Below are 14,037 nucleotides of genomic sequence, written 5' to 3' on the forward strand. Positions count from 1 at the left end.
TGTCAAACTCGCCCCCCTGCCCGGTTTACTGAAGTGGGGAAAAAGTCCTGATATGTCATGTGACGATGCCGTGATGATACAAGTTTGACACCCCTGACTTAGCCAATTAGAAAATACCTCATTTTCTTCTTCTGAAATTTGTTTACTAAGCAGTGGGACCCTCTCAGATACTTCCAAAAACTTTTCATCATATAAAAGGGAGAGTAAAATCTCCCTCTCACTATCCCCTGAAAAGCCACCCTGCTCTTACTGCTGGAGGAAAGAGGAGGCCTGAGATATACATATTCTTTTAAAACATTTGTGTTTCCCTTCGCATCAAAATAATCTTAGAGTGTTTTATAGTAAAATTCAAACATAAAAAATGGTCAGGTTAAAACAACTGATAAAAGTGTACATTAAAACATGACATAAACGGTGAAAGAAATCCTCTAGACATGCTGGACTACAGCTCCTATGAGTTCCACAGGCCATGCTGAGGAAAATGGGGCTGTAATCAAGGAATCTTCTAGGACGAGAACATTCGGTACAAAAGGAGTGCTTCCTTCAACATCCGTCTGTCCAAAAGTTATTCTAGGAGGAGTTACTTACATTGTTCTTTTGCCTCTGTTGCTCCACTGCAAGTTTCAAGGAGCCCAACTCATTTTGAAGGCTGGTGTTTTCTTGTTCTTTCCCAGAAATGCTAAATCCATACAAGAAAAGACAAAGTCACAGCCATGTAGAAGGGAGTAAGACAGGGACTGTGAAGTACACTCCTGTTTTTGTTTCTTCAACAGAAAAAACAGACAATTGACCTCCCCCTTCCGTTGTCAATATATATTCAGGATTCCACTTTGGATCATGAGAACTAGAAAATCTGCTCTTTTAAAAGTAGGTAGAGGAAGAATCCTATTTCTGATGGATTCAATTGGAAGCAAGAAGGCAGCAATTGCAAATTATTTTATAAGTTAATTATTCTTAACTTTTTCCTCTACCTGTTATTTGCTAAAATATTTCTCTGCCCTCCAACAACAATTCTGTCAGATATGGAGTTTTAAAAGCTTTCCTTAAAAAGGAAGTGCTGCAAACAGATGCAAAACTTGGTAAATGAAGACACAGACAGTATAAAGCATTTTTCTTCTCTGTACTGGCTGACTCTCCTTTCCAAGCTGTACCCAGTGAGGAGAGGCCATAGGGTTGCTCTTCCATGCATCACCACTAACTGTAGGAGGCAAACATATCATATACCCCATAAATACATCTTATTCTCATAGTACACCTGATGTTTTTTAAATTAAGACTGTTGAGAATGAGAATGCAGGAAATATGTTCTTCCCCTATCCACTTTTCTCCTTAACTGTCTTTTTCTAAAGAATCATTTTGTGTCTAGAAGCCCAAACTAAAATTAAAGTGACACCACAATTAATGGCAACTGTGCATTGAGTGATAAAGTTTCTCTTGATTTTAGCTTTCAGAGGATGAATTTGTCTCCTTTAAGTAGGGATGTTTTGCATTCAGAATTGGTTTTACAAATTGGATTAAGATCAAGGGAGACTCAATTCAAATCTCTGTATGCCTATTCTCTGGGTAATTTTCAACAAATTACTCAACTGTTTTACCTCATGTGAGTGTGAGGATAAAACTAGGAAGAAGTGAGCCCACCAACATTCTTCTGAGCATTTTGCAGGAAGCATGTTATAGAAATATAATACATGCCACACAATTATCATTACATACATTTAACATATTTGTACAATTTAATTGCCAATAGCTAAATAGTATTTTAGCAAAACCAGCAACAGTTTATCTAAAACTGCAACATCACTTTGAGTGCAGAATTTATTTTTCTAAAGGATATGAACTGTGCAAGCCATTATTCACAAGTAAATAAAATGCAAACTTTCTGCACCACTAAGAAACCAATGTCTCTTAACTGTTTACAATAAACATAAAACCACAGGTAAAACTAGGAGTATTATAAGTGAATGTCAAATAGTCAACAATTTTTAAAGGGGCATTTTTAAATGCCAAGGAGGTTATTTTTCCTCACACAAATCGTCAGAACAGCACAGATGGGACAATATCTTTATATTATATATCTAGACAGCCAAAAATAATTTTGATGTGTTTTTTTTTAAAACACCTTTAAAAATGTTTCATTTCAATGAAACAGACCATGTCCAAGGAAACACAAATACAGTTATCATTTGAAGGTAAGTAATTTCTGTACAACTTGTATATTGTTTTTCAAGCAATGGTGTTCAAGGCCACTGCCTTGAGACATCTTGGTATCAACTCTGTTGAGGCTTATTTATTTATTTTATTTTATTTTATTTTATTTTATTTTGAATTTGTATACCGCCCTTCTCCCTGAGGACTCAGGGCGGTGAACAGCCAAGTAAAAACATCAAGTACAAATATTAAAATACAATTAAAAAGATAAATATAAATTTGGCCCCATTAATTAAAAACGATAAACAAACAATTAAAAACACTTTAAAAATTAGGCCAGCCTGGCTTGCTGGAAAAAGAAGGTTTTAAGGGCACGGCGGAAGGCATAATATAAAGGCTTATAAAGCTTTCCAGGATGTGCCAGTGAATTTAGACTATGAATACCCAATTTGGCTGAATTGCTGAGGAAAGAGTAACTAATGAAGGGAAACAGGAATGAAGCAGCATCCAGGAAAAGAATATTGTGGCTCATACCCATGTAAAAGACATGCTTAAATAAATTAACAAAAACTTACAGCTGTGAAAGTTGCTCATTCCTGATAACCAAGGATTCCTGAAACAGAGGAGCATAAATCACTTAACTGAAATGCAATGGAAACTTCCCCAGCTTTAACAGTATTTGACATGCAGCCATTTACCACCTCAAATGGCTTTTCCCAGGAGCCTGGAAGCCAATACATAAATTGCACAAAAATAATTAGAGCAACACTTATTGCAATATTTGGATTACCTTTGGACATTTATCTGCTTTTCATACTAATGATACCACAGAAGACAGAGGTGTTCTTTCAATTTTCCTGCAGTTAATTTACTTCTGATAAGTTTTATTTTGATCTTTAGGGTGTTCTAAGGCACCACTGGGCCAGTAGCATTATGATGTGTCAGAATGAGGGATCTTTTTTGTTGTTTAATTCTTTGGGGGAAATTTGGGAAAATCAAAGAGCAAAAATGGGTTCATAAGTATCTTAAACCTCTGTGAGGCTCAAGACACATATTTTGCCCCTTTAAATGTGTCTTAATAATAGGTAAAACCTCCTCCTCCTCCTGCTCCTTCTTGTTCTCCTTCTACTTCATGGTGTTGTTGTAGTTGTTGTTGTATGGAGTTGTTACATTAGCCAGGAGACTACAATGCTATTCCAGAGTAGTAGTTTGGCTGCCAATTTACCAGCTCTGTTGTAGGACACACCTGCATGCTTCCCAAGTTATGCTACAGGAGGATGAACTGGCTTCACACCAGAAAGACAAGAAGCTCTTCCTGAAGCGTCATCCTAAGACCGCCTTCGTTCCCTGGAACCGTTTCATAAATGGGTTCCACAACCAGGAAAGTTCACAGCTGGCAGGAATCTGACTGCCTGCACAGAGTACCAACTTGTCTCTCTATCTAAGTGGTATCTATTTATTTATTCACATAGAACATGCTTTCGAACTCTTAGGTGGACAGAAGCTGAGGTGAGTGATGGGAACTCACCCTGCCATGCAATGCTAGGACTTGAACAGCTGGAACAGAGACCATCTCCAGTGTCATTAAGCCACTGAGGCACCATATCTCTAAAACCAACCTGATTTGAGAGGATGGTTTTGAAGGAGTGAAATAGGTGTATTAGGCTTATGTCATTTTGTATGCTCCTGATCAGATTAAAATTTACACACAAGCACCTATTTCATACATATGGTGCTGCAATGGAATTAAGAAAGGATGAAATTAAGAAAGGATGGAGACCTGACAAAGGTTATTATTGAAGTGCATGCTCTGACAGGAGTAAAATGATAGTCTAGAAAGTAAGATCCATCATTCCAATAAATGAACAGGAAAATCCCTTCTCCTTATCTAGCCAAAACACGAGACCTGGCCGATAGTAATTTCAATAGCTAACTGATTTTATTCAAAGTGACTCTTAAGGCAGAGAGCATGCAATACATCTACTGTTTCACTTTTTAACTCTGTAAATTTAATAATCTGGAGAAATACCTGTTTGCTGTTTTCATGCTTGATTTCTTGAATCTGTGCTCTCAATAACCTATTCTCTTCCTGTACAGCCTGTAAGAGAGGATAATGTCTTAATCTCTGTGCCCACTTCATAACACCCCTCCCATTCCTCTTAAAGCTGTCACAGGTACCTGCAACTCTTTTCTTTGGTGAGCAACTTCTTTTCCCCTCTCATCTAATAATGTTGCCATTTCTTGCACTTCTTCTTGTTTCTCTCTCAATCTGTGAACATGGTTTAAAAAATTATTCATAAAAAACCAAAATGAACCCTTCAGCAAATTACTCAAAACAGAATCTTTTAGCCAGCAAGCAAAGTCAGGGTTGAATTATATGAAAACATTTTATATGACAGGATTGTTTTTCAAGTTTCCCAACTAATTGTGGTTGTCATGTTTGACTGCTCTGGCAACCAACTGTGCTAGAAACTTTCATTGTTCATTTGAAGATTTACTACCTTGATTAGGAGCAAGTCTTCAAGAAAGAGGGCATCACCCAATACAAAAAACTAGTCCAACCAATACGAAGTACAAGGAAATGTCTCTCTTACTCATTCACACCCCAACTGCATCAAGAATTTACCCCAAATCAAAATGTGGAAGAATAGATAATGGTGGAAGAAGTTCCATTTGTTCACTTACATAGCCTCATGATCTTTAATAGAAGTAGCAACAGAAACCTAGCAGGAAAGAGACAGGGGAAAATTAATGTGACAAAGTATCTACAATCACTTGCTGAGTTTTAAGTTTCATCAACTGTACCTGAAGGCATTCTACATTCTTCGAAATCTCACTCTCCTTTTCTTTCAACAATACTTCTAGACTCTTCACCTGTTCCTCTTTCTCCTTCAGTCTGCAAGAGAGAACAAGACAAAAGTTACATTTGTATAATGGGTGGCTATTTAAATAAATCAACAGCAGACAATAAATTAAAGCAACAGCAATTGTTATATGTCTTCATAGACAAAAAAGCCAGATGCTGAATTCAGGGCATGATCACAAGGCCAGCAATGTGGGTCAGCATCTCACCAGAATACAAAGAACAGTAGGGTAAAAGCAAAGAAAAAGCAGCAAAACTAACAGTGTAAGTATTTTGAAGAGTCCTCATGATGTCCAGTTAGGTGCTGAAAAACTGAGAAGAATTAACCTGGATTTGTATTTAGATGATAGAGTCCCAGAAATACAAGGGCTACAGGTTAGCCTGGGAAATTTAAAAAAAAAAAACTTACAAAAAGGCAATGGCAACACATCCAATTTACTGCCAGGAAAAGCACAAGAAGAAACCCATGTTTGAAGGAAATCTTTTTTATCATTATTTTTTAAAAAGAAAATAGAACTACTGAAGCCTAAACCCTTCTTGAACTGGATTTCACTTATATTTCAGTGATTTCATGTATTCTTTACCACTCTTATTAGCACAGTAGGCCTATCAGACCTGGCAAGTATTTTTGAACTCTGATTGAGCAGTGACAGGGATGCTGCCTATCAGAAATCTGCTCTCTGTCCCTGGGGTTTCCCAGAAATGACTGGGTATGAGGACCTGTGCACAGATTGGCTATAAAGACATGCTGAGATTTCTGTTGTACTGACTGCCTAGTATGACTTTTATCAGCTTTGGTTGTATTTGGTGCTGATTTGGGAATTCCAAGGGTTACAGTTCTTGCATTCCTATAATTACAATGCTCTGAAAGAGAAATTCACAAAACTGATGAACTATAAAAGATGGTTTGTAGTATGAGCTATGTTACCACTGGATTAGATCCATGCCCCACTTGGCTTTTTAGGCAACTGGAGAAGGTATGGGTGGCTGTATATGGCAGGTAAGTAATGTTTTCTTGAAATAGAATGTCAATGTCTTCAAAAGAGGTGCTGCTGCAGCCTCTCTTGGCATCTTTTCAGCCAGTCACACATGACATACTTTTCCTTCTTGTAGTACCTAATTTCCAGAAGGGGTAGGTTAAATATCCTGACCGACAGCCAATTGCAGTTGTTTTAATATCTTTATTTGCTGTTAAAATAATAACTTCAATTTTAGTTACTTAACTTCTAATCAGAGACTTTTGATAAGCCTTACCATAGTTTTCCAATTCTAAATTATGCAACAACTGTTTATAATATGATAAACATGATAAAAATTAGAACTATATTCTATTAACATTTTATTAACAAGGACTGCTAGAAAACACCTAAATTCTTGTTATCAGAAACACTTACTGTTTTTGAAGATCTTCAACCTCCTGAACAAATGTCACCTAACAGAAAAAAATACACATATAGGTTAGTCAAAATGATGATAAACTATAAGTCCAAGGAGTGGGAAATACGATAGCAAGCCTTAATATAGTGCTAATATCAAATATTTACAGTTGTCTTTTGGAATACTTTGACACTTCTGTAAAATGTTACTCTTGGGAATTTAATTAAATGCAGTCAGACTATTTTAGAAAAAGAGCATTTTTGTAGGACTAAAAACATTGTGTTCTGAAAGACAAAAGAAATAATGGGCAATAATGAAAAGGTCTTGAAACAATATGTCCCTTGACTTCCAGAAATCAAACTAACCTAACCCTAAGCCTCACCTTAACCCTAAGTCAGCACCACACCTCATGGCACTGAATTCCAAAACTGAACTACAAATATAAAAAAGAATCTTTTTATCCTGATTCTTCCACGATTCAGATTTATTGAGTGATCCCCATTTCCTGTATTTTGAGAAGGCTGAAATAGTTTTTCCTTGCTGGATTTATCTATCCATGTATAATCCCGTACACCTCAATCCTGTCCCCTCTCAGTTGCTTCTTGTTAGATTAGAAAGCCCACTATATCGCAATTTTTCGTCATTGGGAAGCTATTCTAGCCCTTGATCATCTTAACTGCCTTCTTCTAAACTTTCTCTAGCTCTATTATATCCTTTTTGGGTTTGTGACCACCAGAACTGATATTCCAGATGAATTGCACCATTGATTTATATAAGTGTATTACAATACTGGCATCTCTAGATACCATTCAGAGTAACTATTTTCTTAAAATTCTTCTTGGAATTTTCTTAAAATTCTTCTTCTAGCATTTCTGTGAGTCTTCAGAAGTATTGTTCATGGAAATGCTAGGTCCATCTTTTAAATAAAAAAATACTTTATTATATTTCTCAGTTTTTCTAAGAGTTCAAGGTAGCTTTCATGGAATCTCCATTTTATGCCGCAATAAAGAGAGTGAGATAGGTTGGGCTAAGAAAGATTAACTGACTTATAGTCAGTGATTTTTGAGCCCTCCCAATCCAAGTTTAACGTTATAGTCACTACATCACCTTGACTGTGTAGGTCAACAATAAGAACAATGATGACAATGATGTTAGGACCGTGAGTTGATAAATTAAATTTGCATATGGCAAAAAAAAAAATGATTGTTCTTTAGAACTATCATTTTTTTACATGATGTTTTCATAACAATTACATGATGTAGACAAGACATATTATCTTAGGAAATGCCTTCCTCCTATTGCATACGTACTGATAAGCTTTTTCTAAGGTTTTATTTTTAAATATAGAAATCTGCTTAACATTAGTGGAGGCCATGTCCTCCTTTAAAATTCAGCAACGCACTCCTAATCAAATTGAATTATCAATTAAGTACTGCAATCCTATATGATTCATTGTTTTTAAGCCTCTACTGAAAGTTAAGAAAGAAGCACTTAGATGTGTAGGGAGGAACAATGCCAAGTAAAATACACCCAGCTGCTAGCTCATAATGGCTTTACCTGAGTGTCCTTTTCAAGCTGGGCCTTTCTTAGTTCTTCTTTCACAGCCTCTATTTCCTGTTCCAAAGCCTTTTCAATGACAAAACATATAAAATTGTACAATGGAGACGACACAAAATGGGAATGTTAAAAAAACAAAACTCACAAGTTAATGCTACAAATAATGGAGCATCAACATCCAAATGATCCAATACTTACCCCAAGAGTTTTCTCCTTGGTTGCAACTTTAAGGACTTCAGCTTGAAGCAGTTCCTCCACATATTTGATCTTTCCATCTTTTTCACGAATTCTTTAGCAAGGCATAAAATTGAAAATTCAGATATAAAGAGCGTATTTTAGAAAATAAACTTTAAATATATAAGTTCTTGTACAAGGTGAAAAAGAGCTTAATTAGGAAGTAGATTGTAAATGCCAGATGATGGAAAGCAAGCAATATTTCTACACCAGTAATTGGATTTAATAAATACAATAGCAAACAAACACCTAGATATGGAAGAACTAATAATACTTGATAGTAAAGAAATATCCGGTTTATTCCATTAAAAAAAACATTTATTTTGCTATATCTCAGTGTGCTTTTGTATACAGTATACGTGTGTACATACAGTGTATGGAAAATCAATTTCAAAAAGTACATATAGGAACTATTCATATTTACTGAAAGAGTAGTTAAAGCTCAGCCATAGCAATTTTAGAGCATTTTTAAATTGTTCCAATACTGAATTTCAAATTAGAACAGAACAGAACAAAATACTTTATTTGGCCAAGTATGATTAGACACACAAGGAATTTGTCTCAGGAGCAGAAGCTCTCAGTGAATATGCAAAGGACTAGAATCATCATCATCATCATCATCACTCCAATAAAAGGGGAAGGGAGTAAAGTAGATAATAAGGATAAGTGATAATACTACGGCCATACTACATGGGTAAATACATGCAGACATTAGATAGCACTGTGAGAATTAGGTGTTCAGCAAACTGGTGATACGATGGAAAAAACTGTCCCTGTGTCTAGTTGCTTTGGCATGCAATGTCCTGTAATGCCATCCCGAGAGGGGGGGGGGGGTTGAAACACTTTATGGAGGAGTCTGTAGGTATCTTCTAGCCCTCCTTCTAACCTGCACAATATGGAAGGCATATTGGAAGGCAGGCTGGTTGCAATTACTCTTTCTGCAATCTTAATTATCCATTGGAGTCTGTACCTATATAGACCTGAAGGGCACCAGCGCTAGTTGCCCAGGTACGAGATGTAATTTTCCTAGCTTCACCTATCTGTTAAAAAACTTATGATCCGCTTACAAGTATGAACAGATAGAGTGAGCTGTTATTATCAGTTATTATTCCTTCACTCTACAATTAAGAGTAGGATTAATGCAGGGTGTGGGCTTGCGGGAGAGATAGGCCACTACCTTAACAAAAATCCTTTGCTCACAGAAAAGTTCACAGATCAAATATTTTGGTGATTGGGGATTTTTTTAAATGTAAAGAGGTATACTTTTTTGGAGAGAGGTAAATGTTGGGATACCATATGCAACATTCACCATTTCATTTTATATATGTTATAGTTCAGAATTTGTATGTTAATATTTATCCACTTAATTTCAAATAGTAACAAAAATTAAACATTAAGAGCATATTAAAACCGAAGTCATGCTGCTACTTACACCCTTTGCAGGTCTTCTACCAAGGATGCAAATGATACCTTTGGGAAAAAAGATGAAAATATATTGGCATTTAATAGGAAAGATTCAAATCACTCTGAGTGGATGCTTCAAAGGATAATAATGATTACCTGGCACAAATGATACTAGTTTTATTAATTATTAAATAAATAAATGAATGGTTATATTGATCTTCTAAGAGAAATTAGTAATAGAATTATAACTGTATTTGCAGCATTGCAATTATAATTACAAATTAGAAAACAAATTAGTTCTATTATTTATTTAATCAAACTAAAGAATAGTATTTGGCAACTACGAGTAATTTAATCCTAAACACAGCTGGCACAGTTTAGCTCCCCAATTCTTTGTGAAAAATATTCTATATGTCACATTTTCACTCTAGTGGCATCCCACTGGAATCTAGTTTTCCCTTCTCTGCTATTTTCGGAACATGGGTCCTTGGAAACAGTATATTAGGAATGATGGGCATATATCCTACCACCAACCAATTGTATTTAATATAGACTTACATTCCAAGAGTAACCCTTAAGCACAGCTTAGCTTACAGTACAAATTCTCTGCCTGGTAACATTAACTAGCAACCAGAGTATTGTGCCTTCCTCAAAATGTCAATAATATTTTAGAACTGCAGTAACATCTGTACCATGTATCTCCTACATAAAAGATATAGTGCAGACTCAAGCTGGCTTTTGGGTGTAAAAAAACCTCACAGGATATAGTAAAACAAGATGGGACAACAGATATCAAATTAGAGTAGCAACAGTTACAATCCAAAGTTTCAAGTAAAATTCTCTAGATATACAAAAAATATATTTATAAATCAAATATATACGCTCCTTTAACTGATAGCAACTTTGGGTAGTGTACAAGATAAGAACGCTCAAAACAATGTAAAACAAAGGAAACTGGTATTCCCACAGGGGACTCATTTCCTAACCTAGCATCTGGGGGAAAAGCTAATTTAAAATAAAACATTGTCACAGCACCACAATTCTCCAGTGGGATACTGTTAGAATTAGCAGGATACTAATAGATGGAAAATGTTATAGCTATAATTACCAGCAATCCATTTGAAGATTTTTTTAAAAAAAGTTCTGATAAGATATACCTGCTCAGTCTGTACTTTCCGAAGATTTTCAACTTCACTTTTCAGGGATATGTTGTCTGTTCTCAATGCCTTTTTACAAACAAAACAGTTTCTATATTGAAGAGTTGCGACACTGCAACTTATCTTTAAATAATAATTGTTACTATTAATTAAATTTATATGCTCCCCAACTCCCAGTGACACTTTAATTTATACATTATATAATTTATAAACTACTTTTATAGCTTATAAATTATTTAAAGCATTAAAACGAGACATTAAAAACAAGAAACAATAAGGAAGATAAAATGGCAGGATGACAAGCAGAGTGTGGGAAATATGCCAACTTGGGTCAAAGTCATCTTCAGCAAAGGCCTAGATGAAGAGCCATGACTTCAAGGCCCTTGGAAACATCAGCAGGTGGGAGCCATCTTGGGGGAACCTCATTCCAGAGGACAGGCATTGTGACAGAAAAGGGATCCTTCTTCTGTCCCCATAGAGAGTGTTACTTAAGCACATCAATCCTGCCAGATTGAACTGGCCAAAGGTACAGTGCAACATAGATAGTCCAGTGGTGAAATTCACCCAGTTCTATCCGGATCACGTGATCTGGTAGTGCTGGTGGCGGGAGGCTCCACCCACCCACCCAGACGTCATCACCTCCCATTTTTGACCCTCTGCGCATGCGCAGAAGGCTCTGCACTTGCGTGGAGGAGGCGCACGCTCACATTTGTGAACCGGTAGCGAAGGTAAGTGAATACCACCCCTGAGATAGTCCCTCAAAAAAACAATAAATTTAATATAAATTTAATTAAATGTGAACTTAAATATAAATCCTCAGTAGATTTGACAATCTTTTATTATTAATGCAATAATATTTTAATATAGAATAATGCTTTACAATTTTCCCTGGACACTGCAAGACATACCAGAACCTGGCACATATATCTAGTGTTTAATGTGTGTACTACAAGGGATCATGAATGACACCTTCATATTTATTTAGGCATTCCAGCTTGACAGTATAAAGTGCACTCAATGACACAATATCAAATGACACACTGATGTCCTCACCACAAAAATCTCTGAAGACTCAATCTTATTCCAGCATAAAGAACAGTTACATGTCTTAATTCTCTCAGCAGAAGGTTGGTTAGGTGGGAGTAAAAGAAGCAATTAGTTGTCTGTAAGTGCAGTTCTTTGAATAGTCATCTGTGGGTACTTATATGTGAGTTGTGTGTCCACACAGAAGCTCATTCCAAACCCTACAAAACCTTCCACGTATACTATGCAACTTGGCATGACTAGCTGAAGTACTATGGAATCTTACACACTCCCGCACCACTCAGAAGTAAGCCATGTAACATTCATAAAGCCATTACCTTTAATTCTTCCTCTTTATTTGCCATTTCTATGAGCCCAGTTTCAAGGAGTTCTTCAACTGTCTTTATTTTGTCATCCTTATCTGTAATACTGAAGCGGAGAACATGTACATTGGCAACTATTCAAAACTGGTTAAAATAATCAGGATGGCAACTTTATGCACATTTCCTCAAGGGGTGCTTACCATTGAATAGTCTTCACAGAACCAGCTGTAACACAGCCTTAATTCCTCAGAATATCACTTCATCCAGAAAGCTCCTTCCCATCCTACTTCCTCAATTTCTTTTACTACAGGGAAGGCTTTCTTTTGGTGGCTCAGAGGTCGCACTTAACTTTGTGAAGGTGGATGGAAGCTAATGATGTTGCCTTTCTTTTTGATGTCCTTTCTTGTTTATTGTGGGGAGGGGAGAGAACTGGATTTTATTTATTTTTTTCACCAATTACCTTAAGCCTACTTTAGATATATATGAGGTTGTTTTTACATCTGAAAATAGGGGGCGGGGGTGGGAATTGGGCAGCTGGAATTTTGGAAGCATTATCAGTATAAAATTGGGAGAATTCAAGCTAAAGTTTCAGTAGCCACAATTTACCAATTTTTGCTTTGCATAGAAATGTCAAGGATGGAACTTTAGAACGTCTCTATGCCAAGCCATATTTTTCAGAAATCTGTGGCAGACCCATCCCACCCTAGGCTATACAGCAAGGTAAACTTGAAAAATGATTAGGAGGTCATTTATTTCTCCCATTCCTTACCTTCTTTCCAATTGCTCCAGCAATTCTTTGTTAGCCTAATAGGTAAGAAACAAAGCAATAAATGTTAAATCTACAACTTTCATCCTAAGATATTCAGCTGCTTGGAATCTAAATGTTTACATTCACTTAAAGTCATGGCACAAAACCCACCCCAGATATTTCAATATCATTAGCTGAGCCTTCAAATGGAGTATGCCATTGATTTGTTAAGAAGAGGTGGCAGAGAAGGGAGGGAAAAGGACAGTCTTTTTGTGGTAATCTGAGAAACAAATATAATCTGTTTCTTTCACTTTCTCTTTTCTGATGTTTTTCTGGAACCAAATTAGTTGAGATGAGAGATGAAAGTGAAGTTCTTGGTGCTCTCAGAATTTGATGATTTGCTTGCACTATGTTTCACTACCAACCAGATAACATAATAGTGCAGAAATTATAGTCATCAATGCCACCGGTAACAATGTACAAATGTGTCCTTTTTTTGAGTCTTCAACTATACTCCTGCCCATACAGAAGACTGAATTGCAAACTTTGTGGTACCTGACTTAGTTCTTCTAACTCTTCTAACATTGTGAGTGAATCTTTCCTTGGCACTGCTCGCTACATTATCTTGCCATCTTTTATGACTGCAATGCTAAATTTTATCAATCTTTTATCAATCACAATTTTTATAAAATGAATAATGAAAATTATTCCAAATAGTAGCAATTTGCTTCATAAATTGAAGTTATCCCTAGTAAAAGAATTCAATTGTTAACATAAAACATTATTTAATATTACATTTTTCCTGATCAAAGAAATTTGAAAGATTTTATAACATCTACTGCTACATATTTAGTGTGTACCAAGTATCCTATACTATTTATACAAAACCAACAATAACTAATTGCATCATCAAGTCAGTATTAACTGTTTAGCAAACAAGTAGCAAACATGTAGACAGATTTTCTCTAGGATGACCTATCGCCAACCTGGCCTTGAGATCTTTCAGGAGGGCACCCATTCATTCCATAGCGATTGAGAAGCCTACATGTTCTGCATAAGAAGCAATCAATAAGCACCTAGATCTTTGGTCCATTTCAATTTCAGTTATTTTTAGTCAACATTTTTTAAAAAATCAAATCACCACAGATCCTTTAACATGGGTGGGCACTCCAGACATTATGAACTACAACTCTAGTATCCCTC

At 36.0% G+C, this 14,037-nt stretch overlaps 1 protein-coding gene across 38 annotated transcripts in view; it reads right to left on the reverse strand.

Annotated features, from left to right (window-relative positions):
• KTN1 (kinectin 1) overlaps nt 1–14,037 on the reverse strand; it is an 87,688-nt gene that overhangs the window by 16,053 nt on the left and 57,598 nt on the right. For 32 of the 38 annotated variants that reach the window (XM_087895522.1, XM_087895614.1, XM_087895550.1 and 29 more), the window contains 13 exons: nt 12,856–12,890; nt 12,102–12,192; nt 10,741–10,809; nt 9,612–9,649; nt 8,144–8,234; nt 7,946–8,014; nt 6,406–6,443; nt 4,954–5,044; nt 4,834–4,871; nt 4,327–4,417; nt 4,178–4,246; nt 2,724–2,761; nt 589–679 (listed from right to left, as the gene is read on the reverse strand). In XM_087895522.1, coding sequence (XP_087751648.1) covers nt 589–679; nt 2,724–2,761; nt 4,178–4,246; nt 4,327–4,417; nt 4,834–4,871; nt 4,954–5,044; nt 6,406–6,443; nt 7,946–8,014; nt 8,144–8,234; nt 9,612–9,649; nt 10,741–10,809; nt 12,102–12,192; nt 12,856–12,890 — 849 coding nt within the window. The remainder of the gene's footprint in view (nt 1–588; nt 680–2,723; nt 2,762–4,177; nt 4,247–4,326; nt 4,418–4,833; nt 4,872–4,953; nt 5,045–6,405; nt 6,444–7,945; nt 8,015–8,143; nt 8,235–9,611; nt 9,650–10,740; nt 10,810–12,101; nt 12,193–12,855; nt 12,891–14,037) is intronic. The other 6 variants (XM_087895599.1, XM_087895611.1, XM_087895609.1 and 3 more) reach the window with 1 other exon arrangement.

The sequence above is a fragment of the Pantherophis guttatus genome, chromosome 1, assembly GCF_059756535.1.
Source record: "Pantherophis guttatus breed Tessera chromosome 1, ASM5975653v1, whole genome shotgun sequence".
NCBI classification, from domain to species: domain Eukaryota; kingdom Metazoa; phylum Chordata; class Lepidosauria; order Squamata; family Colubridae; genus Pantherophis; species Pantherophis guttatus.